This window comes from Apis florea, unplaced genomic scaffold, assembly GCF_048593485.1.
Source record: "Apis florea isolate Af1SG1 unplaced genomic scaffold, ASM4859348v1 contig_3367_pilon, whole genome shotgun sequence".
NCBI lineage: Eukaryota > Metazoa > Arthropoda > Insecta > Hymenoptera > Apidae > Apis > Apis florea.
In genome coordinates this window covers 3053457-3080583 of record NW_028256746.1, presented here as the reverse complement: position 1 = coordinate 3080583, position 27127 = coordinate 3053457, and the positions used below count along the sequence as shown (strand labels likewise).

The 27127-nt window shown below is 34.2% G+C and overlaps 4 protein-coding genes across 23 annotated transcripts in view; 1 reads left to right on the top strand and 3 right to left on the bottom strand.

The window, feature by feature from the left end:
• The window catches only part of LOC100866165 (bromodomain adjacent to zinc finger domain protein 2B), a 136623-nt gene extending 131564 nt beyond the window's left edge, over positions 1 to 5059 (bottom strand). For all 8 annotated transcript variants that reach the window (XM_086911992.1, XM_086911994.1, XM_086911997.1 and 5 more), the window contains exon 1: positions 4494 to 5059. The gene's annotated coding sequence lies outside the window, so the exon portion shown is untranslated. The remainder of the gene's footprint in view (positions 1 to 4493) is intronic.
• A 10833-nt stretch (positions 5060 to 15892) lies between these two features.
• LOC100865923 (uncharacterized) lies at positions 15893 to 18548 on the bottom strand. The gene is made up of 8 exons (XM_003695587.4): positions 18279 to 18548; positions 17841 to 17967; positions 17662 to 17755; positions 17086 to 17201; positions 16786 to 17019; positions 16478 to 16683; positions 16324 to 16392; positions 15893 to 16239 (listed from the first exon to the last, which is right to left on the bottom strand). The coding sequence occupies exons 1-8, from the start codon at positions 18322 to 18324 to the stop codon at positions 16091 to 16093; spliced, it is 1041 nt and encodes a 346-aa protein (XP_003695635.2). The 5' UTR covers positions 18325 to 18548; the 3' UTR covers positions 15893 to 16090.
• LOC100865801 (glutamate receptor U1) lies at positions 18411 to 23661 on the bottom strand. Of its 9 annotated transcripts, none has more exons than XM_086911981.1 (13): positions 23398 to 23661; positions 23132 to 23288; positions 22818 to 23000; positions 22574 to 22725; positions 22410 to 22506; positions 22196 to 22262; positions 21886 to 22126; positions 21576 to 21762; positions 20869 to 20959; positions 20628 to 20783; positions 20445 to 20528; positions 20153 to 20343; positions 18411 to 18548 (listed from the first exon to the last, which is right to left on the bottom strand). In XM_086911981.1, exons 1-13 carry the CDS (start codon positions 23570 to 23572, stop codon positions 18428 to 18430), a joined length of 1902 nt encoding a protein of 633 aa, XP_086768107.1. In that variant the 5' UTR covers positions 23573 to 23661; the 3' UTR covers positions 18411 to 18427. The 9 variants fall into 9 exon arrangements, 7 of the variants coding, with proteins under 7 accessions (XP_086768107.1, XP_086768108.1, XP_086768110.1 ...); XM_086911982.1 differs by having other exon boundaries at positions 21576 to 21707; positions 22056 to 22126; positions 23398 to 23655; XR_015293304.1 differs by lacking the exon at positions 18411 to 18548 and having other exon boundaries at positions 19227 to 20343; positions 20445 to 20520; positions 20705 to 20783.
• Positions 21901 to 26867, top strand: LOC100865678 (3-hydroxyisobutyrate dehydrogenase, mitochondrial). 5 transcript variants are annotated; one of them, XM_086911986.1, is made up of 8 exons: positions 23668 to 23863; positions 24972 to 24989; positions 25067 to 25146; positions 25554 to 25732; positions 25827 to 25948; positions 26027 to 26237; positions 26309 to 26435; positions 26545 to 26867. In XM_086911986.1, the coding sequence occupies exons 3-8, from the start codon at positions 25111 to 25113 to the stop codon at positions 26719 to 26721; spliced, it is 852 nt and encodes a 283-aa protein (XP_086768112.1). In that variant the 5' UTR covers positions 23668 to 23863; positions 24972 to 24989; positions 25067 to 25110; the 3' UTR covers positions 26722 to 26867. The 5 variants fall into 5 exon arrangements, with proteins under 5 accessions (XP_086768113.1, XP_086768115.1, XP_086768112.1 ...); XM_086911987.1 differs by lacking the exons at positions 23668 to 23863; positions 24972 to 24989 and adding an exon at positions 21901 to 22059; XM_086911989.1 differs by lacking the exons at positions 23668 to 23863; positions 24972 to 24989 and adding an exon at positions 22104 to 22156 and having other exon boundaries at positions 25065 to 25146.
• Positions 26868 to 27127: the final 260 nt, after the last annotated feature.

Genomic DNA, 27127 nt, shown 5'->3' with positions numbered 1-27127 from the left:
TTCAATCCAAAGTCCCGTGCCCCTTAGAAGGAAAACCGTGCTTTCCCAAAAATTCCAGACTTTACGGCTGTATTCACTTCCCAATATCCGGCTGTCACGGTTGCCGAACAGAGCAAGACAAACGTTCCTTCGTGTTCTTCCGTTTTCGAAGGTTGAATACACGACGGGGCCACGGACAGCCGGGATCTCTCTGGAAGGGCCGCAAAAGGCCGGCTTTCGGTTTTTTTCATGGCAGCTGCCAGCAAACTAGGATCAACGGGTACGCACACTCGCGCACGAAAACCTCGACCACGCGTTCACCGCGCATCGACATGTGTAGCGTCGTATCGAGAAGGGGGCTGGTGTGCGTGCGGCCGTGCACTCGTACACAATAGGGGGGCGAGGAGTCGCGTGAGCGTGTGAGCGTGTACATGTGGCACGAATCCGTGCCACACACATGTATCGAGTTTCAGAAGGCACGTTAGGCGTTACCATCGACCTTCTTATATGGAATCGCGTGCGAGACCAGGTATATACGCGCGTGTGAGTGCGCGAGCGTTAGTGTATAACACATCTCTGATTGTGAGAAACGGTCGAAGGAAATAAACGCGAGTGTACACGTTTGTACTTGTCTCGAGAGGAATAATTGCAATTGCTAGCCACTGCGTAATCTGATGCGTGTATCACTTTTGAACAACAAACGGAGGAGCCCCTTATCGGATTCTTTGTCTCGGCGAAATTAAATCGCTCCAGTTTCGAAGTTCGCTGATAATTACACACCTTGTACGAATTAAATTATTTCTTTCAATCGCAGAACGAAGATTACATGATAATTAGATAAGCGTGCCGATGTTATAATCTCTGGTATTACTAGTTGTAGCGGATTATTTGTTCTATTGTTTCGATAGTATTAAATATCCAAGAATACGAAACATCTGACGCGATGGGAATAGCGATGCGTTGATACAGAACTATATAATAACGTTTCTTAATGAAATTCATTATCGAACTCTCGCAGACTTGGTTCGAGAGTGTTTAATCGCTGCATCGATAAGACGGATCGAGGCGCGCTTGTGTATACGATATATGAGCTACGCAAAGAAAAGATATTTTATTCGACGGTTGAAAACGCACATGAGTCGGTACGCGCATTAATTACACGTGCTAACTGTACTTTTACTTCCTGCTTAATTGCTTGTTTTTTCGTTTCATCGTGAATCGAAAGAACTTGTCGCATTCGGCTGTGAAATAAATTCTCTTCGACCCAATGCAGCGCAGTGTGGCTATTATAAAAATATATGATGAATTCGCGGAAACGAGTTAAATCAAACCAAAATATTTTACGAGTACCTTACTTTCTTTCAATGTTTCAAACGATCGAGATATTTGCAGAAAGAAACACGACGAACAAAACGGACAAACTTTACTGTTTTTCTGTTTCTTTCTTTTAATCTCTTTTTCTCTTTTATATAAGGTCACTTTAAAAATAAATGATATAATTACGCGATTATTATCACTGAGAAGGTAGCCAAGAAGAAAGAATGAAAAAAATGATCGGGATCGTTACGTTAAACGAAGATGTAAAAACAATTCGAGTCGTCGCACAATTCCGAGACTTGATAATTTACCGGATAATTGATTAATTAATCTTAATCAAAATAGATTACGCTCGGCGTAAGGACCGTTAACGGTCGTACTTTTAAAGTGATTAATTCAACCGGGCATTAATAATTCTGGATTCCATTGTTCCTGTTATTCCATTCTATCGGTTTGTCTTCGCCATCCCCTCCCTTTTCCTCTTCTTATCTCTTTCTCTGTCTTTTGCTCGCTAACCCATGTCTCTCTTCTCCACTCGATACAGTACCACGTTTCAGCAAACTCGCGGATGTGTACGTTTCGGCGTGATTTTAACTCGAATCACATTGCTAATACGTTCTCGTTTATTATGGCTTTTGTACGCGCGAATACGATCTCACAGTCGTCGCCCTATTGTTCCATTGTACCATATAATATCCGTCGGCGATATCTTGAGCCTCTGCGAGCACGCGGAGCGGCAAGGTCAACGTTAAAACACACAAACATTCACGATGGATCCACGGTGGCTGCAATCACGCGCAACCGTTGAAAACTATCGGCACGTGACGCTTTACTTGTATTTAGAATTTTTTAAAATAAAAGCCGAACAACCAAGGATTGCATAGTTTTAAATATAAAACGGATAACAAAAAAAAAAAAAAAATTAATAAAATTTTCGAATTCTTTATTAGCCCGATGGAATTCAGACGAATCAACGAATCGTTTCGATATTCCAGCAAATATCGTTTAATAATCGAATTTAAGCACTGCCATATTTTTTTATTTTCGAAAAAATAAAAAATTCCAATAATACAAAATCGAATACGATCGAATATCTCGCTCTCTAAAACAATAATTACCGCGCTATCTCCTAAGAAACCGACAAACAAAATTATTCTTCCCTGCTCAGTTCGAACGAGCGGACGTTTCACGGTCGAGTCGAAGCGATCCTTAGTTTTTAGGGCACGCGAGCGACCGAGCGCAGTCGGTCGGTTCTCGTATCGATCACGCGACAGCTTCGGTGTAAACGCATTTCTCCCCTTTCTGCGCGAGAGGCGACATCTAATGTCATAATGAATCGATAGACATTGTTAACCGTTACGAGAACTCGATTATCGCGGAGGGTATCGTGAAGGCAGCCGCCATGTCGTTCGCGTCGTTCACCTCTTCATTATCATCGCTATCGTTTGTCATTTACCAGGGAGAGGAGAGGAGGAGAAGAAATATACGAAAAATTTACAAGCTCTGGAGAATCGACGCACGGGCGTCAAGCGATTATTCTTCGTTGCGTGAAGTTTGCACCCGTTGGCGCGTTCTCGTACTGCTTTTAACGCAGCGGAAATAAAAACTGCACACGAGGGCGCTTCTCGTTCTCTCTTTATCCTCATCAGAAAGAGAGAGAGAGAGAGAGAGAGAAATCCAGCGAGGAAAAAATACGCGTGGTAGCCGCGAGCGTACCTCGAAATTCTAAATAAACCAGGGACACCCGGAGACGTAACGAGCGGTAACAACTGTCGCGCGCCGTCGTGAATAACGACGTCGATATAATCGGGGATTTTCGAACGGACACTGCGTGTGTAACGACCAACGTGACTACGGGCCGTAACAAAAATTTCAAGCATTACGCAATAAATATAGAGAAGACATCATTGCAAACAACGAATTCTATCCAACGTGTCGCGTATCTCTTCTCCCTCTCTCCTTTTGTCGTTTAATTCTTTTTCACTACTTTTTTCTCTTTTTCTATAGGCAAACAAAAAATTTCTGCACAAATAAATGTATATACGTTTTATCGCAATTTATTCGATAATAATCAAAAGATTTTTAACAGACACACGTTCCTCGAGCGAGGTACAGTCGGAACGGGCCATAGTCGACAATACGTCTCATTAGCATAATGGCGAGAACGAGCGTTGATCGAGTATACGGTACACACAGAACCAACTCGATGGTACTACGGTCATTGTCATTTAAACGATTTCAAGATGAAACATCTAGCGCTTCGGTGTTTTCTCGAAATAATTCGCCACGATCAGCAAACTGCGTATAATAACAAGGATTATTTAATTAAATCGGTTCTCTTGAAAGGCGGCTCTCTCTTGCTCGATATTTGTACGTAAGTGAACTGTAAAAGTTTTTAGTATCGGCGGGAATGAAGTAGATACTTGTTTAAAAACGATTATTTCTCCTGTTAAATAACCTGCTATTTCGTTTTATCGATCTGCAATTCTGAATTACGGATTACAATCTAGTAATAGTACGTACTAAAACTGCCTATGGTCACTCGTCGTTGGGAACGATCCTAACGCAGGCAAGTTCTCAGGATTAGTAACGGTAAACGAAAAACTTTTGAATCCTCTCCCTCCATAACCGTACAACTGTATTGTTACTTTTTCTTTCCCTCTAATAATTAAAAGTCTTTTATTTTTTACGCAAAAAGAATTTGTCTGTACATTTCGTAATCGATTATTTCGTAATTCCTGGTATGAAATGATCGATCGATAAAGATTTGTACGCGACAGGATGTCATGTGACACACATTCCGTCAAGTTAACTCGACAAATAATAATTAGAATAACGAGGTAACGAATATACCCACGATTAAATATTAAACGCATCATTACTGAAACCTACATCCACCACACATATGGAATGCGAACGCTGTGAACGATGTAAACGGTTTCCTAATTTGGATTCTCTGTGCCGTACAAATACAGAAAGCAACTTCAACCGAGTTTGCGTATACCATATATGTACGGATACACATTTTCCATGAGAGAACGTTTATAATTTTAACAATGTATTACAAATACAACCTACATCAATTGCTCCACTTGAGCGAGAATAAAAATAGCGTGATTGCCAAGGACAATAGTTTTAGGCGATTATTTTCGGTTTGGAAAATGAACAAATACTATATGGAAATAGAGTGTCTATACCTTATTGTCGCTCACCGGAAGTGGCCTCCTCTGTCGCCAGCCGTTTGCCGCTTTTCTTTTCTTTCTTCCCTTCTCCTTTTTTTTTCTCTTCTCCTTCTTCCGTTGGTTTTCCAGCACCACTCTTTTCACCCACGTATCAAGCAACGAGGCCTACATTCGATCACTAGCAAATCGGACGCATCCTTTCCTCTGTGTACTCCTCTCTGGTCTTATGTATTTATTTCTATCCCACACGTGCCCTTTATCCTACTCCGTGAGACTCCGTATGTGTAGATACACGCATGACGCACGGTCGCTCGCGTCTGTCTCTACTATTACTTTGTTCTTTCTATTTTTTTTTTTTTTTCCCCTCGTTCTTCAACACGTTTCTTCTAAACCAGGACAATAAGCTCTTTCTTTCTCTCTGGTTCGATACACACAACGACTATGAATTTCTCTTTCGAATTTCTTTTTTCGCGTCACTTTATCTACGTCTCTCCGTCTTACTTTGTGATCTGCTCTTCTCTATATCCAACGTGTCCAGTTTCTAGTTTCTTTTCGTTTCTTCTTGATTTCACAGGTTCGCACAGAAATTGAATTTCCAACGGATCGTAGGCGGAGAGGAAGGCCACGAAAAAGGAAGAGGAACGTGCGCACAGCTGCGATCACGGAACGTCGTGATCCGGAGGAGGCGACATTTCTACGCGGTACGGGAGCGACACGCGATTTCGTGCAAGCCTCGAGTCGAGTGAAAGGGAGAAGAGGGGAAAGACGGGAGAGAAAAAGAAAGAAAGCAAGCGAGCCCGACGTTGTCTATAAGCCGGCGAACGGTGAGTTTTCCTTTCCTTCGAAGCCACTACGAGGCGCCCTTCTCTCTTTCTCGCCGTCTTCTTACCCGAGAGCTCCAACAGCCTCTAAACAATGAATACAATACGCCGTGATGGCTGACGTGCGGACAAAACGCGCACGCCGAACAATGTCCCGCGAAAAAACGCGCAAGGGTTCTCTTCGCCACGACGCCGCGAAGAACAGGAAAAAAAAAAAAAAAAAAAGAGAAAGAAAGAAAGAAAAATATGAACGAAAAGAGAGACTAGTCGTTACTACAGACCGAGGAAAATAACGAAGAAACGAAAGAAAGAAAACATGTAAGACGATGCGGGTCATGTTTTTTAACGATACAAATATTCGCAAATACACAAATTCACAGCACTTCTACCAATCCAGTAAATACCTCGGCCGTTGCTCGCGAAATGAACTCTTGGGATTCGCATGTTGTTTCTAGTTTTGCGATTTTACGATTATGTACACTTGACTTCGCGCCAGAATACGACACACGAGGAGGAACGCTTCGTAAAACGATCGTGACGTTCTGTGGATCGTCAGTTTTGCAGAAGAAATACGGCACGTTCGAAAACACGATACACAACAGCACGGAAATGGTCGAAAAATGCACGTTTCCGTGTGTCACACACTGTGGCCGCGAAGTTGTGGATCTAATAACCTGTACCGCTACGAATATCGACCGATGATAATACTTGGCCTTCTCTGTTTTTGTCTTCGTTGAAAATGGAATATTAAACGAATCACTGTGAATTACCAACCTAGATATATATATATATATTATGATACTTAAATACGCGCCAAGGAATAAAATGAATAGTCAGGCGTGCCAACTTGAAAGCCATTATCAAGTGACATAGGTTTAGTCATCATTACCAAACCATTAGCAAGTGACACAGATCCCGTAATTAATCACTCCATACAGAGAAATATTGAACACATATTACGAATGACGTAATTAACAATCCTAAATATTTTCCAAACGAACTGTTGATGAATAGTCGTTATTCCCCGTGTTACCAACAAACAGTTATATATCGGATAAATAAGCGGGAGACGCTACCGCCTCTATGTCTATAGTTTCCATACTATATACCCTTCGTTTCTAACGTGGAACGATTAAGTACGAGTCTCTCGTTCTCCCCGTGCACGAGAATAAATTCACCCTGCACGCCCCGGCGTGAGGATCGATACGCACGATTATTTCGGGAACTCGCCCCGTTCTCGTCGAGTATGAGAGTGAGTTGCCGTGTGCGACAAAGAGAGTGTGACAGAGACAGAGAAAGAGAGAGACAGAGAGGGAGGGAGGGAGAAGGAAAGAACGAGCAGCACGGAGAAAGGAACGGGGAGAGGGTGAGGCCGGCAGATAGAAAGAAAGGGAGACACGTGGAGAAAAAGAGGGGTAAAGAGTCAGGACGAAACCGTGGCGTGGTAAGAGACAGAGAGGGACCCTTTTTGCCCCTGGAACGAAGGCTGCAAAAGAGGCTCGGGGAAAGGTCGAATGGGCACGTAACGTTTCGAACAACGCGCGAACGTTGAACGTTTTTCAACGGGGCGACGTCGACAACGACAACGGAGACGAGGACGATCGATTTTCGTCGAAAACGATGGACACAGTCGCAAACGACACGAGCACAGCCTGTTCTTCCCGAGTTCGTAAACGAGTTCATTCGACAACCAGCAAATCCCACGATGCCGAGTGGCGCGTTGCGTGACCGAGCACGAACGAACGAAGCCCGGTAATAAGCGGCTGAGAATCGTTCGAGGCGTATACGAGTCCTTTCCACTATAACAAAATACGCTCGACGTAACCTCGATCAATTTATGGGGCGTCGTAGGTAGATAGAAAATTATGCTTGCTACCTGCGCGTCTCGAGTTCCAACAGCAATATAAGATACCACATCTCTCTGTTTTTGTCTTTTTCTTTTCTTCTATTTTTTTTTTCCCATCGATAGAATTCCAATGAGTGAATATACCTAGATGCTAAAAATATTTCAAGCAAAGGTTCTACTTTTGTTATGCTTTGCCGTAAGAGGGAATTAATTTTACAAGATTGAATTTGCATTTAGATATAATTCGAGGAAATTTCGATCAAACTCATGTTCGTTAGTAATTTGTAAATTGAATTTGAATATCATAAGGAGCGCAATTAATCTCAGATCGTTGCAATATTAAACAATTTTTTAAAATACGGTAGAAATTAATTACAATTAACAAAGTTTAGAAAATAATATTAGAGAAAATTATTTTGAGATTTTAATTTCTTATAATTTTTTTTTATCCATATTCGTAGACTCATATCGCACAATTATGATAAAATTAGAAAATTCGAATAATTTAATAAATATTTCGAATTATTTCATCGCATCTATCTATTTTATTTATCAAACAATTGAAATTGATCAATAAATCAAATTAAAAAAAACATCGTGTAAAAATGATTGATTTCATAATGAAAATGATTTATTTCATAAATTCATTTAATTACTATAATAAGCCTGTAGCCTATTCATCGCATTACGAGTAAGTTATGAACACCTATTCATTCAGCTAGTATTTGCCAGTTGACTTAAAGGATTCATAGATTCTTTATTCATGTATGCTAATTGCGCTCCACGGATTACGCCGGTTAGTCACGAGATTCATCAGCTGGAAGGGTGAACGCGTCGTTTAATTTGCTGAATCCTGCATTACGTCGTATTTGTACCAATTGTCCGTTTGTAACAATTATTGTTCTTGGACAGGTTGAAACCATCGAGGTGAAGCAACGTTTCGTCTGGCACGACACTATGGCTCGGCAACGTCGACTTCTCTTCCGCGATAAGTCACGTTTCGATTTCATAAGACGATCGATCCTTCTACGGAAGATACGCCCTCTTTGTCTCTTTCGCGCTCTTTATCTCGCACCGATGACGTTTATCATTCGGACGTGAAATACTAAAATTTTATGATTCAAACTTTATAATACTCGTTTAATCCCTCGATTGAGTAAATCGATTTTTTTCATAAAATTCATAAAATAATCGAATTACATATCTCTTTTTTGTCAAATGAATATTTATGGAGAATTATTAAGTATAATTTGAAAAAGAAAAATTGTACCGGCAATTAAATGATAAATTCACTTTCCTAACACTGTATACGAAATTTCACGACAAACTAAAGACAAATTGAACAAAATATGTAGAACGTGCCAATCAGATGTGACATTGTGAAAGGACAGCCTACAACATTTCAACTACAGTCTGAAGATACTCTCGAATTCGGTGATCACGAAATCTGTCCAACATTCTTGCCAATATTCGAAATCCATTAAGTAGATATACACAATTAACCGGATTTTATGAATTTCTTTCGTTCTTCAATCGAATTAAAAATATATCGATATGGAAGAGAAAAAACTGTTCCTTTCTTTATTTCAAAGATCATATTCAGAAGAATACATGTGAAAATTGTTACGTTCGAAAAGATATAAATCGGTGAAATGAAACGCGGAAATAAAACGTCACGCGTTGCGTGAACGTGTAGCGGGAACCTCGATAGAATATAACTGTTTCTCGAATGATCTATTTGTCACCGATATAAATTGCATCAAAAACTCGAAATTACGCTTCTATGAATTTTACTAGAAAATCGGTAGTTACTATGATCGAATAAAAGACATATACGTTCTTTCGTTATGTTATCATTTGACCGATCCTCCCCACTACCGTCCCTTGCACAATTACATATCTATCATCGATAAAGATACATTTGATGTATAATTTCTTTATTCGATATTCGATTACATTTCGTTTGGAATTTGGATAATTTTACGATAATTTTAATTTTTTAAATTTTTATTCATTAATTCTTTGTTTATTATTATGAAGCAATAATAAATTAATGATAAAACGTTTAATTATACTATAATTTTTGTGTGATATGCGATCGAAATTTAAAAACATGCCGAAGCTAACATTGGCATCAATGTTGGAAGGCGAAACGTATCCAACGCGAGCGAGCATTGAATGATAGACGATTGGAAGCAGACATATCAGTTACTCCTTTAAAGCGATTCTGAAGTCATCAAATTAAACGGTCGAAAAGACTTCTACCGAGCACGGAGTCGGTGCGCATCCTCGGTCTCCACCACTCTAGCCGCACTCAACGCAAGAAGTGTTCTCACGGAGAACTCGCAAAAGAGCGCGCATCTCGTTCTTCGGCGTCGATTTAGGTCGTTAACGGTAAAACGGCGTTTGCGCTCCGCGAAACTAAAGAAGACCCGTTAAGACGGCTCTCGATTTTGCTGACGTGCCTCGCGCGATTGCCGTGTAATTGCACCTGCACGAAAATTGCGTCACCATGCTTCTTTAAGCATTGTTCCATTTCCATGATTTTAAATATTCCGAAAACGATTTTCACGTAACCTTTCGTGTCATATATATGGATTTTTTTTCTTTTAATTTATTTCGATCGTGTAGTAGTAATGTTTCATATCAAAAAAATATTATTATGCATGAAATAAAGTTATTACGAATTTCGAATGTGTCGAAAGATGACACGTTTGTCACGCAACACGAGCGTCGTCATATTAATTTTTCTTAATCGCTTAAAACGTTCGAACGTTCGTATTAATTGCCGTTCAAATGAACAATAGAATTTGAAACGAGACGGATGCGTATAAGGTATATATACAAGGGAAGCATCAGATCGTATAAAGAAAACGAAAGAAAATGTACCATTACGGTCGACATCTCTCGAAATGTATTATTCTGTCTTACCTAAATGAATTTGCTCCTCATGTGTCGTATTGCATCTAATCTTTTATCTTGCTTGCACTTTTCCTATCGTATATGGAATAAATGAACACACATATAAACGTCGCATAAAGAATCAACACCAGCGACTGTATTACTTCGGTCGTGTCTCACCTATCGATTTACGATCTATCGATTTCTTTAGTCACCGAAGCACAACTGTGTCACAACCTCAAATTTCAAGGATTCAACGAACTGATTATTCTTGCACTTTATAAAAAATCGGACAAATAACGCGCGAAACTGTTACACTGCGAATATTCCGTTAAATCGATTTTTTTTTCAACTTTGACGATATGCAGCATACTTCTTACCTAACGTATCAAATATTTGGTTCGCGTGTCACGTCGTTGCCTACCGAGCTTGGCTGCACCTTCAATTCGACGAAATATCATTCCACGTCTCTCAACCGCTATGAGACAGCGAGACCTTCGATGAGCCGCACTTTGTGAGAGGGACGCGCAGGTATAACACGATGATGTTTGCAATTGGACCTCGAGCTTATGATGAGACTCTCACTCGTTCGAGCCCTCAGCACGACACGTCGCGGTGGCGTCCCGAGGAACAAAAAGCCGAGTAACGACGATCACACAAAGGACAATCGATGCTCTTCTCTCTCTGGATTTTCACTGATATCCGTCGCACTGATTTCACACGCTACGAATATGTATCACGCTCAAAACACCCGTATTTATAACCGATAAATTACGCGTTCGATTCGATGCGTGTGTTTTGTTTTATAACGCGGTATACAAAGGTCGTCCGTTTCTTCACGTTGTCCGCCCAAACAAGAATCGTACTCGCGTCTATCTACGTCCGTACGTCGCGGGCGCCGATGGCGGAATGAACCGGTGGCGCCGCGAGCGCCGACACAGGCGCCCTCGTGAACTAACTCGCCTCTTCTACCGACACAAGCATAACCTCTTACCAATACGATAGACGTACACTCATCGATGCCAGAAATACGCCGCACGAATACACGGAAAATGAGTAGGATCGTACGACAGCTACACTCCGCCGAATCTATAATGGATATTCGCACCGACGGACCACCTGGCCCGCCTCCCCTCGCTTCAACATCTAACGGGTGTCCATCGATTTATAGCGATACGAACAATGAACAACCAATACATATCATGTAATACGCCTTGCGTTTTTTTCTGGCACAGTATATAATTTGAACACAGAGAATTATGGTGCTTTTGTTTTCGATCGTATTTACATCCTTGAACGATAATTTATTTTACGATGATATTTTTCTCTTGTTGAAATTAGTTGAATCGAAGTGTCGTGTTATTGTACAATTAATTGAATTTAAGTTATGATCAAAAAAAATGTTCTTTTATGTGATGATTGATATGTAAAAAATTCGAACATCGTAAAATACTAATACTAAAATTATGATTTTTTGCACGAAATACGAAGGAACGTATAATAGCGTTTATTAAACTGAAGATAGATAAAAATATTGACTTGACAATTTAAGAAAAGTGTTGTGTACCTTTTAGTTATTTTCCTTTGGGCAACGACACATAAACGGATTATTGCTATAAGCACGGATAACTGCGATAACGTTGATACAGTTACCTCGTTACCCCTTCTGTCGTAATCGTAATAAAACCTCCACTGTTCTCGAACTCTGCTCTCTGTAACTACGTTAATTGGCCTCTGAACAGCCTGTACGGTCTGCACGACCCAACAAACTAACGGGTGTCTACTTTTTAACCGATTCGATTCCTCGATGAACACCTCTTGCCAGACTCTCAAATATTTCATCTTATTTTGAGCATCGATGTATTCCATCCACCTCCGTCTTAAACATCAATGTATAATCATTAAATCGCTACTATCCGCACAGATTTACCACGTCACGTATGATTATGCATTTCCACGTCAGCTATCGTAATATGCAATTAGTTGGATCGCGTAATAATACGTTTCCTTATTTACATCTCGCTGATGCAGTATAGCAAACGGAGGAAAAGAGCTAACGCGCATGCAACTATGTATATCTCTTCCTTCCGATGTAATCTTGGAAATAGAGGGACTTTGAGAAAACTCATTACAACTGCTCGCACTTTGTCGTCGTTGTCCTCGTCTTTGTTGCGCTCATTCGAGGGCATTGGTGGACGCTCATTTCTTATCCGAAGAAACAGAAGTGATTGTCTTAGTTCCATTCGGGTTACAATTGGCATTGCCAATATCCGTTAATTCTCTGATGTATACACGTGTATACAATCGAGAAATTTCCCTATGATTTTAATACAACCGAGAATTTATTCGCGTTATATTATTAGTATTCGTAATTCTATATATTATTTTGGTTACAAAATACGCTAATTAATATATGGTGAGAAATTTCATTTTCAAATTTCATTTAAAAAAATAATCGACGCTCGCTTACGAATTAACTAGTCAATCGGCAATTATTTATTTATTTATTATTTATCATTTGCTAATCATTCTCTCATATATAATTATTCATTATATATATGCATATTAAATGAAATTCGTCAAATCAAAATGGTATTCACAAAAATCCTATTGTCTATCTTTCTTGCCATGGTAGTGCTCGCGTTTCATTCGTTGTGTTCAACTTCGTCATTGTGTCGGATCAAAAGTATTGGAGGACAGTCGTTTCCCATCTAAAGAAAGAGAGGAATCGTTGGTGTTCGGTCGCGTACCTCGCGACCACGACGCGTAAAGAAAGAAAAAAAGGAAAAGGGGGAGAGAGAAAGAAAGCAAAAGACATAGCGAGAGAGAAAGGGAGAAGAAAAGTTCCTCGATGCCGCTTGCTAGACGATGGAAGGGATACTTGGCGGTGGAAGAGTGGGAGGTAGAGAGCAGTGGACGGTGGAAGGAGAGAACGAAGAGAGGGAGGAAAGAAGAGAGAGAGAAAGGGAAAAAAGGCAAGTTGTCGAAGTAGATGCGATACGCGCCGGAGATCGTACGCAATGCCTGTGGCTATCTAGCTTAACTCGTGAAAGCCTAACGAACATTCTCTTCTTACCGTGTATGTGAATTTCTGTCGCGCGCGCGACACCTGCGCGAGATAATGTCTCGTAATAGCTTCTGCGCGAATTTCGCGATCAACCTGATCCGTAATTTTTGGTAGTTTTGAATCAGATAAAATCAAAATGCATACAGAAAAAATAAAATCATCGTGTGATTTATGCACACGTGAAAATACATATCGTATAGGTAGTATATGTACATTCGTTGAATATTTTTCTTTGCGTATGTACATATATATATTATATACGTTTGTGCATGTTTACGACCAAAACTTCTCTGGTTCACGAAGCCCGTAAATATAAGATTTATAGTCAAGCGGAAAGTAAATACTTTCAAGAATAACTAGGCATTAAGATTTGATAACTTTCAAGCCGATCTATTCGAAAACATCTAAATATATATGTTTATATATTCAGATGTGATGTTGTTACTTGACACATGTAACACGTAATAAAAATTGTGTTAAAAATTAATGAAGATTGATCCCGTTGAGAGAGAGAGAGAGAGAGAGAGAGAGAGACGACGTGAATATATTTATTGTAACCTTGACACAGTTCCGGAATCCAAAGCCTCTTCCTAGTTTCTAGGGAATCTCATACTTCAAAGTTCACCTTCGAAACAAGACAGTTTTATCGCTAATGCGCTTTGCACCTTGAAACATATGTTCTTCGAAATACTCCTGCATCGCAGGAGTTATATATCGATGCTGGGTAACATTGTAATACGATACACGATGATATTTCATCTACTTTGCGGGGAGTGTTTAATGTGTACACATATATGAAAACCGGTGGAATACACGGAACGAGTAAAGTGTAGAAAGACAGATGGAATCTGCGTTGATCATGTCGATCTGTGGAATCGTGTTAAACTGTCAAACTATTTAAAATTACATTTCGATTTCTAGATATCTACTTACAAAATAATCAATTTTTTAATGTTAAATCGTGAAAACTATATATATGTGTTTACTTACTTATGTGATCGAAAATAAAACAGATCAAAATAAGATTTGTGAAGAGCATAGAAATTGCTGTTATGTATGGAAAAAAGAGAAAAAAGCAATATTTGACTACAACGATGATGACGACAGTAGCTGGCTTGCAATTTACAACGACGAAAAACGATTTCGAGGCGTGGAGCCACGTTGCCGTGGCTGCGTATGGATCGAGCTTTAGTAGTGGACGGTCTCGCGGATCTCTTTGTGGAACACAAGGGCCGCAGGGCCATCTTCTTTCTCTTCTTTGGACGGCCTCTGATATGTACCTACTCCCCTCTTTCTTTATTGCTTTCACATCTTCCTTCTTCTTCTTTAGCAGCAGAGCGGCGGCGGCAGCAGCAGTAACATCTCCTCTGACGCCGCTCCTCTGTCCTCGCGACGAGTCATCTCGTTTAGGTCGTGCAAGCCTGCAGGGGGAATGAGGAGGACTCGATGGCGCGCGGAGACGCCGGGCACTCAAGGAGTGGGGGAAGGGGATCGCTAGCTGTGGCGCAGGGTAGAGGGGCAGGAAGGGCCGATGAGCCAAGGAACGAGGAGAGGAACCGAGAAGAGAGGCGACAGGGTCGAGGGAGAGTAGCTACGGGACAGAAGGATATATGGTTGTGTATTATGTACTCGGGACCCGTGTTACATACGCCTCCGTTTCTCCATGTATACGTAAGCGAGCAGGTGTGCGTTTTCTTCTGTGTATTTCATACATGTGTTGGTTCGGGCGCGCACGTATACCATCGTATCCTGATGTGGTGTACGAAAGTGTGTGCGAGCAAAGGCTCACTTCTCACGCGAGTCTCTTAACCAGCTCGCATCGAAGATGTGGCGAACATGGAATCACGCGACTCACGTAAAAAATGATCCTGTGATCCTGGTGCGGAAGATGGAAGAACGGAGTGAGAGGATGGCGGCAAGAGATGGGATAATGGCACGCCGAATGGATGACGTGTACAAGAATGGAGATTCCAGCAGTGTTCGTGGGTAGAGTAGAACGGAGAACAGTACCAGACAAATTGCAACTGATAATTATCACCATTGCTGGACAGAGATATTGGGGTAGACTTGCGACGAGATAAAATGACCAATTTTTGACAGGTACACAGTTGAGATTGGCGAAAATAGCTTGAAGGTACTTGATTCGAATTGAATGATCGAAATTGATGGATTTCTGAACTAAAAAGTTATTGGACGTTTTATTAGATGTGGTTAAGATATTGCAATATGACAGATATATCGTTAATACATGAATAGTTAAGACTTTAATTATACGATTTTTTTTTAGAGATATTTTTCTATGAGATATCTTGAAAAATCTATTACGAATACACGAATATATATATATATATATTTTTTAAAAATATATATGTTTCGTTTTAATGAAAGATATTTTCAAAATATTTACAATTGATCGTAAATTAATGCTATATATATACAATACTGTTTATTTTATAAAATTCTTTTAATAGCAATCGATGTTTAATTCAATTTGGATTAATGAATTATAATTTTGCGTGATTTTTAATGAATTATAATTTAAATATTAACAAAAAAATGAATAATTAACATTATAAGACATACAGCGAACTCTAGTGACTAAAATCATTAACATGTTTCATTCCACCAGAATCCAGTATTATCGACTAAAGGTAATGTAAAATTTTATCACATTTTGATAAATACATAGTGGAAAAATAATTATGTTCATTATTATCATTTGTTCTATATATATATATATTCATACTTTAATATAATAATATAATAATTATTATTAATATAATTTATATAGACAATTTTAATATTTTAATAATACAAAATTATATTTATAAAAATATATTTTATAATAAAAATATATTTTAATATTTTTAGTATTAGTAATTTTTATCTATTAACTATAATATCAATTAATTTTTCACGTATAAAATATTTCATAATTATATAGTGAAATTTATAATAGTTATATATGATAATAATATTACTGTAGATTTGGATAAAGATTTAATGATTTTTTTTTCTTTCCAAATGATATCCATGCTAGTATTGGAAAGTTTTCAACTATCCAGAACATTAATATTAGTATTTTATTATATATCATTCGTATTACAAAGCCAATATATGGTTTATCTAGAAATAATTTTATTAAAAATAGAATTTTAATTGCATAGTTGCATAGTTTTTAAAAAGCAAATTCAAAACAATCTTACTTACCGTACATATAAAATATAAATTGACGGTATTTCAAGTTCAAATATGAATACCATGAGAGAGGTTTCTTATCTAGAAAAAAAAATTAATCACCTAATTACTTTTGAATAGAAATAAAAAAAAAAAATAAAACAAATACATTTTCACCCAAACTAACATTTAATCCCTGTCAAATCATATGTGAAATACATGAAAGTGTCATAATTGATCGATACATCTATGTGCCACATTCCTTCCGTTACATTCGTTACATATTTTATAAATTTTGGAACCGGATCGTTCAAGTGTTTTGCTATTATTTCATTTTGTATTCTTTCACATAATTTTCTCGTTTCCGTTACCGACTTTCTACAAATATTCATTCTAAAAGAATGGAAATAATTTAATTTATCGTTAAACGTGTAATATATTTATCCTGTTAAACATGCGTACATAAAATTTCTAATGTTTTGTTAATACATTTACCTGTCAGATATGCCCAACAAATACCCTATAACTTGCCAGAAATGATTAAAACTTAACATACATTTTTCAGCATTTGCGATCCCCAATTTTTTTGGAGCCAAAAAAAAGTATCCAATAAAACCGAATTGTGTAATTGCCATATCCTTTTGATATATTCCATTAAAACCTTTCTGAATTCTTTTTTTGCTAGCATTCGCATGCCTCCATCGAATGACATTTATTGCCTTGAACCACCTTGAATAATAATAAATTTCATCGAATATCCTTTTCTTTAACATAAATTAACATTTATTAACTTACAACGAATCCGAGCTTAATAATTCTGATTTATAAAGTGCATACATATACAACGTTGTTTGAGCGTATCGTTTGTAGGATAAAGATACCGTGGCATTATTTTTCGAGTCTACAAGAATCTGAAATGTAAAATTTATTAATATATTATACATATTTTATATAAATAAAATATAATAAATTATATATAATATTATATAATTATATATAATAATATAATATATAATAATATATAATTGTATATATAGATATATATTATATGTAATTATATATAATAATATATAATTAAATAAATTATTTATTATTATTAACATATCTGTTTTAATTTTTTACGAATATATTGGAAAAATTTTTATAAATATAGAATAATATACAATATAGAAAAATATATATAATTTTTAGAATTTTAAAACTTGTTGAAACACTTTCTCTGCTAGATTTCTTAAATTTCTGATATATAATAAAAGAATATGATTTATAAATAATTATAAATAAATTATAAATAATTATATGATTTATAAATAATTTTTGTCATTTTTTTGAGACGTTTGAGAAGAAATCAAATTCATTCAAAATATATACCTCCAATATGTCTGGGACGGCCAATATCGCTATTAAACCTGATAGATTTGCAGCAATTAATGCTAATAAATAATCCATACAGAATCGTTGACCCCTAAAATTGTAATTTTCATTGATTATTTCTCGATTACTCGATTATATTATTTATTACATCTTTTATTATTTTTCTTTGAACTCACTTTTTGAATAAATCTTCATCGTACCATTCAGGTAGATCTTTTGCTGTCACTTTTGTAAAATTAGGATCAATTTCTTCTTTGCAATGTAAGAGTAAATGAAAATGTTCATCTATCGTTGCTGGTTGAACTATATAATAATAATTAAATTGTTTTATATGTATATATTCTTAATTATTCTTGAATTATATATATAAAATTCTTTTTTTTTTCGAATAATAAATTTTTAATAATTTTTAATAATAAATACATCAATATACATAAAATATATGCGAAATATATCGGTGAAAAATGAAAATTAATGTATTGATAAGTTTTTTTTATCGATAAAATTAATATATATATTTAATAACTTTGTTATCTTAAGAAGATTTAAAAAAAAACTTGGACGAATTATGTGCAATTCAAAAAAAAAAAGAATTTTTTCAAATAAATATTTACCGTCGTGAATATGTTTTTTATTTCTCATGATTTCTCGTTCAACCATCACTTTCAATTCACAAATCAAATCGATCACAAAATCAAATCGTTTGAAATAAAATTTTATTGTATCACTTTTAATCGAAGATTAATGTATTTTTCGTAAGATTTCAGTAATGTAAAAAACACCGTCCGTACCGTGTCGCTGACGAATGAAGAATGACTAAATTATATCGGCTGTAATATTCACCGCTATATCCACTTACTCCTTCCTTGAACTGCCACCAGTTACTAAAAAAATTTTCATTCCAAATTATCTTCATCTTTTTATCTTATATCTATTTAATCGAAATAGTCATACATATGTATATCCATATATAAATAATTTAAATTTATAATGAGAATAAGATTAAAAATGATTAGTTTTAATTAATAGTAGTTACATTAATCATATTGTAGAAGATTTAAGCGAAATGAAAATAATATTAAATTTGTATGAGATAAAAAAATTTAAATAGAAATTTTAAAAAAATAATTATTTTCGATCGAGATAAAAAGATCTATAGAACGATATTATTTCTTATACTCTATCTATTATTACTCTCTCTCTCTCTCTCTCTTATATTATATTTATATTTATATTTACTTATTATAATCTTTAAAATTATTTCGTTGATTCATTATATTTTTATTTTATCCTATTATATTTTGTAACGATAAATATGGAAAAAGGAACATTTTTTTTTTTCTTCAATTCTATATTTTTATTCTGAAAAATCGAATTGCGATTTCAAAAAAAAAAAAAAAATTCAACACTTTGAAAAAGTTATTGCTCTTTTCCAAGGTTTAAAAAAGGTTATAAAATTTAAAAAATTCGAATTTAAAATTTTATTTTAAGATAAAATATATAAAGATAAAGAAAAATTAAAATAAAGAAAAAGCCAGAAATGCTATATTTGTACTAGTATATATTCGTAAAATTAATTATTTATTCATTCGAATAATTATAGACAATGTACATTTTTTATTATCCATGCATAAAATTAAATATCGTTAAAGAATTGTAAATTATATATTTTTTGTATATTGTATATTATGTATACAACTAATTTATTAGAAAAAATATTAAATAATAAATGCAATTTTACAAGACTCGATTTAATTCGAGTAAAAAAATCTCGAAAATAAAAAAAAAAGTATTCATTAGTTAAAATTATTTTTTGCTTATTTATTGCATTTATATATATATAAATTTTTTTCCTAATTTACGTTTCTTCATTGACAATCAACTCTTAAATTGTTCGTAATAATTCGTCGTTTAACATCCTTTTAGATACGAAAAAAATTGAAAATGATCATTATATGACATACGTGTAGTCGATTATAATCATATTTATCAATCTTTATATACGATTAATATAAATTTATCGTATATTTATCGTATAAAATCATGATTTTTTACAAATATGTAGCTTATATTTCAATGACACGTAATCTTTATCTTACATTTACACGTGATGTAAATATGTGTATATTATTTTTCAACCGTAGCTTTGTACAATGAAATTATTACTAAATAATGCTAATTAAAATTAATGCTATTCATTTATTAATTGAAAAAAATACATAAGTAATTAATTATTGGAAAAAATAAAGCGAGATCGTAGAGAATCGATATGTATAATAGATATGTATTACAGATATCTATTATTTTTTCACTTCTCTTGTTAAATTAATCGAAGTGAAACGACCTTGAAATCAATTAGCTTATACAATATACCTTATGTATATTTATCTCAACATGTATATTTATCTCTATGAATCATATTTTTTATCTCGAGGAACGTATAGATATTTTTCCACTGACATGTTTCAATTCTAAACAGAATACTAACGTAGATATTAAAAATCCGACGAGTAAGAGTGAAAATCCAGCGCCAAGCGGCATCAATCCAAGAACTTGTACGCTTCCGTCATATCCATCACGTTCAATGAAAACCTCGCGAAAATTATAATTGCCTCGCCTTCGTATGACATCGCGTAAATGCCAAATAACAATACCGGTCTCCTTCAACCATAGAATCATCTATCGAAAAATAAAATTATTATATATTTGGTACGTGTATGTGTGTACGCATGCGCGTGAAGATTTAAATGTAAAAAATTGGGATAAAAAAGTATCGTTACTTTATTTATAGGCTTCAGTAGACGTGGTTGAATCGCGAAAGCTGCGTAAAAGTGTCCCAACGATTCTCTCATCAATCTGTAATTCTGCGATCATTTAAATTCGAAGTATGTTTATTAATTATGAAGCATACATCATATCGTTTTCAATGCATAGTTTCGCATTATTAGTTTTTACGTTTTTACCTTGAGACTTTCGGTCGATATATAATCGGTCGGAACGAAACACGTTTCGATTATTTTGCCCAAAATCGCATAATTACCTTGCATTATGAATTCCTCTAATTGCGTATTATTCTCGATCTGATAGTATCTGTTTTGCAATTGAGCCGAATGCGGATCCTGAATTGAATTCATTAGAATTTTTTCCCTTATAACTTCTATAAATTTATCTTTCTCTATCCTTTCATCACGATTTTCAACTTACGCTAAGATCAAAGTAATCGCTAAACGGTGGCGGTTGACCTGATTTCCCCCATGATAAATTCGCCTCGATGAATTGCTTGAAATTGTCCACCCTGAAGATACATTCATGCTTAGTAATGGGAAAATGGGATTTTGATAAAACTGTTTGATCATTAAATCGAGGTTTTTCATGAGGAATAATGAATGAAATTATGCAAAGAGTGTAAAAAACAATAACGAAGTGAAATGTGAACTTTTAATATAAAAAAATGTATGTATATCGGGTAATATTGTAATTTCAAAAATATATATTCTTCTTTGTTTTTAATGTTATATTATTATGTAATAAATTCTTTTCGAATTTTTTTTTTTTTTATAAAATCATTATATATTTAATTAATAGATAAATAAGTATATTTAAACTTGTAGATCAGAAAAAAATTAATTGGGATGTTATCTTCGAATTTCGGATGAGAAGTTTAAATATTAAATCAATGGATGAGTGATTCTTCTTCTTATTACGTAAGTATTTATATAAGTAGTTTCTATGATATTATTATTATCTGATTATATTATATCAAAACAAAAAAATATATTATCCAATCGAGAATATAATTACGTATAAAACATCTATCTTAAACTGTTTTACTTACCATATAGCGTTTTATCAGTTTTACGCATATATAATGATTCTTTATTTTTTTTTTTTTTTTATTTTCGATCTCATACCTCCTTTCGTATTCCCAAGTTGCAAGTCTAGCAGCGAGACTACTGCAATATGCAGCAATTATTAACCATCCTACGGTCTGCCAGAGAAGTATCTCCACTCTGTTTGGTACAACTTTGGTCTTTGGCACCGAGCTGCTCAACAAATATCCAATTAAATCGGTAAAAGTAATTAGAAAATTTCGATATCCTGGAAAAACATCATCAAAGTTAGTTGCAAGTAAAACTGTTTCTTTTTTCTTTTATGTATATATTAATCTTTTATATGTAATAAACGACAATTCAAAGCTTTTTTTTTTTTTCTTTTTTTTACGTTTTGGAAATTTAGAGTCGATCCACGAACGAGCGCAAGTGTAAAGGCTGTGTAGGAGCAACGCGGACAGAAGCAAGCACCAAATTTTCTTGGAAAACGGTTTTTTCAACGCCCAAAAACTTGTGGTCCGACGTGGACGCGGCACCAAGAAATGGAGATATACATCGTACCAAGGTACCGACAATGTAACGAATTCATTCTGGTCCAATGTCACCCAAATGCTAGCAAACGCGATATCCACCTGGTTGGATGAAACAGGTTTCTACGAAAAATCTCTTTAATTTAATCTTGATGAAAAAATTAGTCATACCTTTCGATCGACCAACATTTGTATGATACCACCGAGCCAATGTGTTTCGTTGAAACGTTTCCCGTATCTAAACCAACATTGTTTCGAACACGATCTTACGAAATATTTCTTTATCCGATTCCTCGAAGAAATCGGATAATTATAAGAAATTAGGACGAGATAAGAATAAGATAAAACAAGATGGAAAAGAATTATTCGAAATGTTTGCATTTACGTGTAATTTCCGTCTGGTTTCCTTATGGTCCACGTAAAATTTAATTTTTCCGCCATTATTAAGAACAATCTCATCTCGATACCGTCCCAGTCCGAATCTGTATTTAAAAAAAAAAAAATACTTTTATCAAAGAGAAGGGATCGAATCACTTGATAATTACTCACCATTGTCCATTGCGTACACTTCAGCTTCGAAACCATTGATCGTTTTCCGAATTGTACGGTTCAAGTAAGTCATGGGAGGATTGTAACAACTGCAAACTTGTAATTCTTGTCCCCGAAAATCAATATTCTCGTCGATCTTTATCTCTTCGTATCTTTTCAATTCAACGAGCAAAAAGTCAATAAATCGATATTAAATATTGTATTTCTCGTATTTAAGTATTTATATTATATTAATTGATACTACCTATCAAGTTTGGCAAATACTCGGGGTTTCAAGTAATTGTCGGATAATTTCCATATACCCGACATAGAAATAATATTTACACTTGCAATTCCATAGATGGAATTATCAAGAATGTTAGAGTCAATAGAAATATCATTGTCCACAATGATTAGAATTTCTGTGTTCCAGAGTGATGACGGCATTCTGCAAAAATAGCAAAAATAATATTAAAAAAAAAAAAAAAAGAAGAAGAAGAAAAAGAAAGAGAGAAAAAAAAGAGAAAATAAATGAACAAATCTTATATGTAGGATAAAAACGTCATCATTTCGTTTCACTTTCTAATAATTCCAATAATATCGTCGTCACACGATCCCAGTAAGAGGTACCCGTTACATTCTTGCTCGTATTCGTTCGTGTTTCTTTTCAAAAAATAATCGTAAGGATAGATGGTTCTGAATCGACCGAAAAATATTTCCAAATCTTCCGTTGAATCTATAAAAATTTCTATAGGTCAATTTCCAATAAAAAAGAAAAAAAATTCCGTAAGAAATTAAAAAAAAAAAAAGATAGTTTTCGAATTCGATGTATTTCATCAACTAACCAGTTAAAAGAACGTTGCAACATTTAGAGAAGGGAAACGACAAGTTGATGATCTTCGTAAAATTTTGATCTGTGATCCATGACTCGACATTCGATGCTAATAATAAATCTTTCTTAAAACTTATCACCAACGAAACGATCGATACAAGATTATACATAAATATATAAATCTTCATAATAAATTTTCGAAACTTCGAGATATTTTTTATCGTTCAACTTAATTTTTGACGCACGAATACTTGATCATGAGCTCACAGCGTCGTCCATTTTCGTTTCTCCAGCTCACTTGAAAAGTAGACCAGTTTATGAGTCCAGTGTAACCAACTTGATTGATATTGATGTGACTCTTCAAGATGCTAGACCTATAATTTGACTCGAGGGAAGGACGCAAATATGTGTGATATTTGTAGATTGATAGATAGAACAATACATGTGTAATTTAAGTGTTCCATTATATACATAAAAAGGTACAAATAGAATTATTCAAGGTGCAGTTTGACGAGAGATAAGTGTATAGAGAAAGGAAAATGTATAGTGAAACACACAGTTGATATAAAAGGCGTAATTATGACGAGTTTCAAGGCTCTTTTGTGGTTTCGTTTATGTTTAATTGACGATGTCTGAAATATTAATCGATATGTCTTGTATACGAAAAGATAATCTAACGAAATGACATTATATGTTCGTCATGGAAAACGTTCGTTTCTTATCGTTCGACGAAACTCCTTTTTTTTATTATCGTTTTTATTATTCGTTACATATATATATATTTATGATTAAATATTCAAAGAAGAAGCAGCAATATTTATATTTTAGAAATATTAAATATAGACACATAGTTGCAATTATAAAAATACATATTTTTTTGAATTAATTTAATTGATATTGAATTAATTTTAAAAGAAGAATGTTATTGAAAATTATCATTACTCACAACACTTGTGAAAATCCAAAGTTTTTTTCACATCTTTATTTGCTTCGTAATGAAAAAAAAAGAGAAAATGAGTCTTATCGAGAATACATCGTACATGATATTATCTGTTTTTATTTCGCAAGTTATTCTACTTCGTGAAATGAAAATTTTAACGAATTAAAGATAATATGAAAAAATTGTAATTATTACATTGTATTATATAATATATTATTATATACATTATATTAATTAATTATATATTGTTACATTGTTGTTACATATATTATTTACAATGTACGTTGATATGTTAATAAATTATAAATATTCTATTTAAATTTATTTGGTTGATAAAGCAGCAACTTTATGTACTGGTAATCGCTCTCATTATTCATGAACCGGTCATTTACGTAACTGCTTAAGTAATGTAGATTAACCTTTTTTAAATTTTATTTATAACGAGGCAAACTTTTAGAAAGTATTTTACTCTGTTTACCATTAAACGTACTATCCTTTTCACGAATATATGTATGTATGAAATTTTTCTGACAATCATCATGTTCAAACAACGATGACGCATTATATTAAAGAAGTCATTAAAGAAAAGAGGAAATAATCGAAACTATACAAGTAATTCTTTATAATGAGTGTTTTCAATTTGCCAGTTGTTTGTAGCATTGCAGGTAATCTTTATTACATTTATTTATATTAGAAAATTATGCTCGATTATTAATTTATTGCATGATTTCCATGATTTCAGGGAAAAGATGTTTCTCACGAGTTGGTTTCATCGGTTTGGGCAATATGGGTAGTCATATGGCAAGAAATATTTTAAAAAAGGTAAATTATTCACAATAATCGTTTGCCAAGAGTCATTTAAAAAATCTTTAAAAAAAGTTATTATATAAAAATCGATTAATCATTTGAGATCATCAAGACTTGTTTTTTATCGTAGCAAGCAAGAAGAAAAAATATGAATTATCGCGCGAATTAATGTAAAATTAATGTGAAAAAAATGTGATGGAGATAAAGATACATTTGAATGTCATTATATTGTGAAAAAATGGATTTTATATGGATTTCATATAGTCATTTCATGTACAATATCATGTACATTTCATGTACAAAATTTATAATCATTTTTCTTCAAATTTTGATACATCCAGATTATATAAGTATACTTATTTTCCAATGAAAACGAAATTAATCAAGAGAATTTAATATATATATTGATTTTTGTATTACAGGGATACAAATTAATTGTCTTCGATGTTAACGAATCAGCAATGTCCAATTTGACAGATATAGGCGCTGACAGAGCTTCTAGTCCTGCTGAGATGGCAAAAGATGTTGAAGTGGTCGTTTCAATGTTGCCATCTAACCAACATGTTCTGGACGTTTACAACCTTAAAAATGGTCTATTGAGGTAAATAAGTAGTTGCCTTAAGCATACTTTGTCTTTATCAATCGTATTATCTTCTAATACAAAATGTTCAAGCCTCTCTCCTCTTCTCTTTCAGTTCAGCAAAAAGGAACAGTATTCTGATCGATAGTAGTACAATAGATCCGTTTGTGTCTCAAACGTTGGCCAAAGAGGCTAAAAAATTGAACCTTAACTTTTTAGATAGCCCAGTATCCGGAGGTATTGATATATACATATATGTATATTACAAATTATATTTGTATATGAATCTTCTTAAAAATGTAATTTCTTTTAAAGGTATAAACGCAGCCAAAAATGGTACGTTAACATTCATGGTTGGAGGTTCCAAAGAAAATTTTGAACTTGTCAAAACTCTTCTCAATTGCATGGGATCCAGGATAATACATTGTGGAGATGTGGGGATGGGACAAGCAGCTAAATTGTGTAATAATATGCTTTTAGGTATTAGCATGATTGGTACTGCTGAAGCTTTCAATCTTGGGCAAAAGTAAGAAATTAAAGGCAAAAATAAGGATACATTATAAGTGTAATGATTTCTTAATTTTCATCATATTTCAGATTAGGTTTAGATTCCAAAATTTTAACTGATATCATCAATTCGAGTAGCGGGAAATGCTGGTCTTCCGAGCTGTACAATCCTGTTCCGGGTATTCTCAAAAATGTACCTAGCTCTAAAAATTATGAGGTATTTAATTACAATTTATTTTTTTCCTTTCTTTCTTTCTTTTCTTTTTTTTTTTTTTTTAAATATATAAAATTCGTTTAATCGATCGATTTAATGGTTTTAATTGTAGGGTGGTTTCGGAGTGACTTTAATGGCCAAGGATTTAGGACTAGCACAATCTGTTGCGACTAAAGTAGAAGCAACTATTCCCTTAGGTTCTTTAGCGCATCAAATTTATAGGGCAATTATTGTTCGTGGATTTGCAAAGAAAGATTTTAGTTACGTTTATCAATTTCTTAAAGGTTGAAAATAATTTTAAAGTTTATTAATAAACTTTTGAAGTTAATAATATAAACTATATAATATAATATAAACTATAACGATTTTATTACTATTATTACTAGTATACGATTTATTATTATATATTTTAATAAACGAATTTTTTATACATAATGGTTATTTAATTTATAATTTCTACGATTATATTTTTTATATAAATTATATTCTTTACATATTGATATCTATTTATATATGTGTATTTTTATTGCTTGAAATACGATATTTTTATTATTTGATTATTATTTATAAATTTACAGTCAAAACAATTTTTATTTTTATTGAAATTTTTAACATAAACATATGTGATAAGATTAAAATGTTATTATATACTTTTTAACCTTCAAATTTTTAATCACTTTTAGATTTTAAATATA

Excerpts from the sequence above, each read along its gene's own strand:
- LOC100865923 (XM_003695587.4), bottom strand. The coding sequence starts at position 18,324 with ATGGTTGAACGAGAAATCATGAGAAATAAAAAACATATTCACGACG. Across the intron at positions 17,968-18,278 it reads TAAAAAACATATTCACGACG|TTCAACCAGCAACGATAGAT; the intron begins GTAAATATTTAT and ends ATTATTATATAG. Across the intron at positions 16,684-16,785 it reads TTGTTGGGCATATCTGACAG|AATGAATATTTGTAGAAAGT; the intron begins GTAAATGTATTA and ends CCATTCTTTTAG.
- LOC100865678 (XM_086911989.1), top strand. The coding sequence starts at position 22,104 with ATGCTAGCAAACGCGATATCCACCTGGTTGGATGAAACAGGTTTCTAC. Across the intron at positions 22,157-25,064 it reads GAAACAGGTTTCTACGAAAA|AGGGAAAAGATGTTTCTCAC; the intron begins ATCTCTTTAATT and ends TTCCATGATTTC. Across the intron at positions 26,436-26,544 it reads CTAGCTCTAAAAATTATGAG|GGTGGTTTCGGAGTGACTTT; the intron begins GTATTTAATTAC and ends TTTTAATTGTAG.
- LOC100865801 (XM_086911981.1), bottom strand. The coding sequence starts at position 23,572 with ATGAAGATTTATATATTTATGTATAATCTTGTATCGATCGTTTCGTTG. Across the intron at positions 22,127-22,195 it reads AAATGTTGGTCGATCGAAAG|GTGGATATCGCGTTTGCTAG; the intron begins GTATGACTAATT and ends TCATCCAACCAG. Across the intron at positions 20,529-20,627 it reads TATCGACCGAAAGTCTCAAG|AATTACAGATTGATGAGAGA; the intron begins GTAAAAACGTAA and ends AAATGATCGCAG.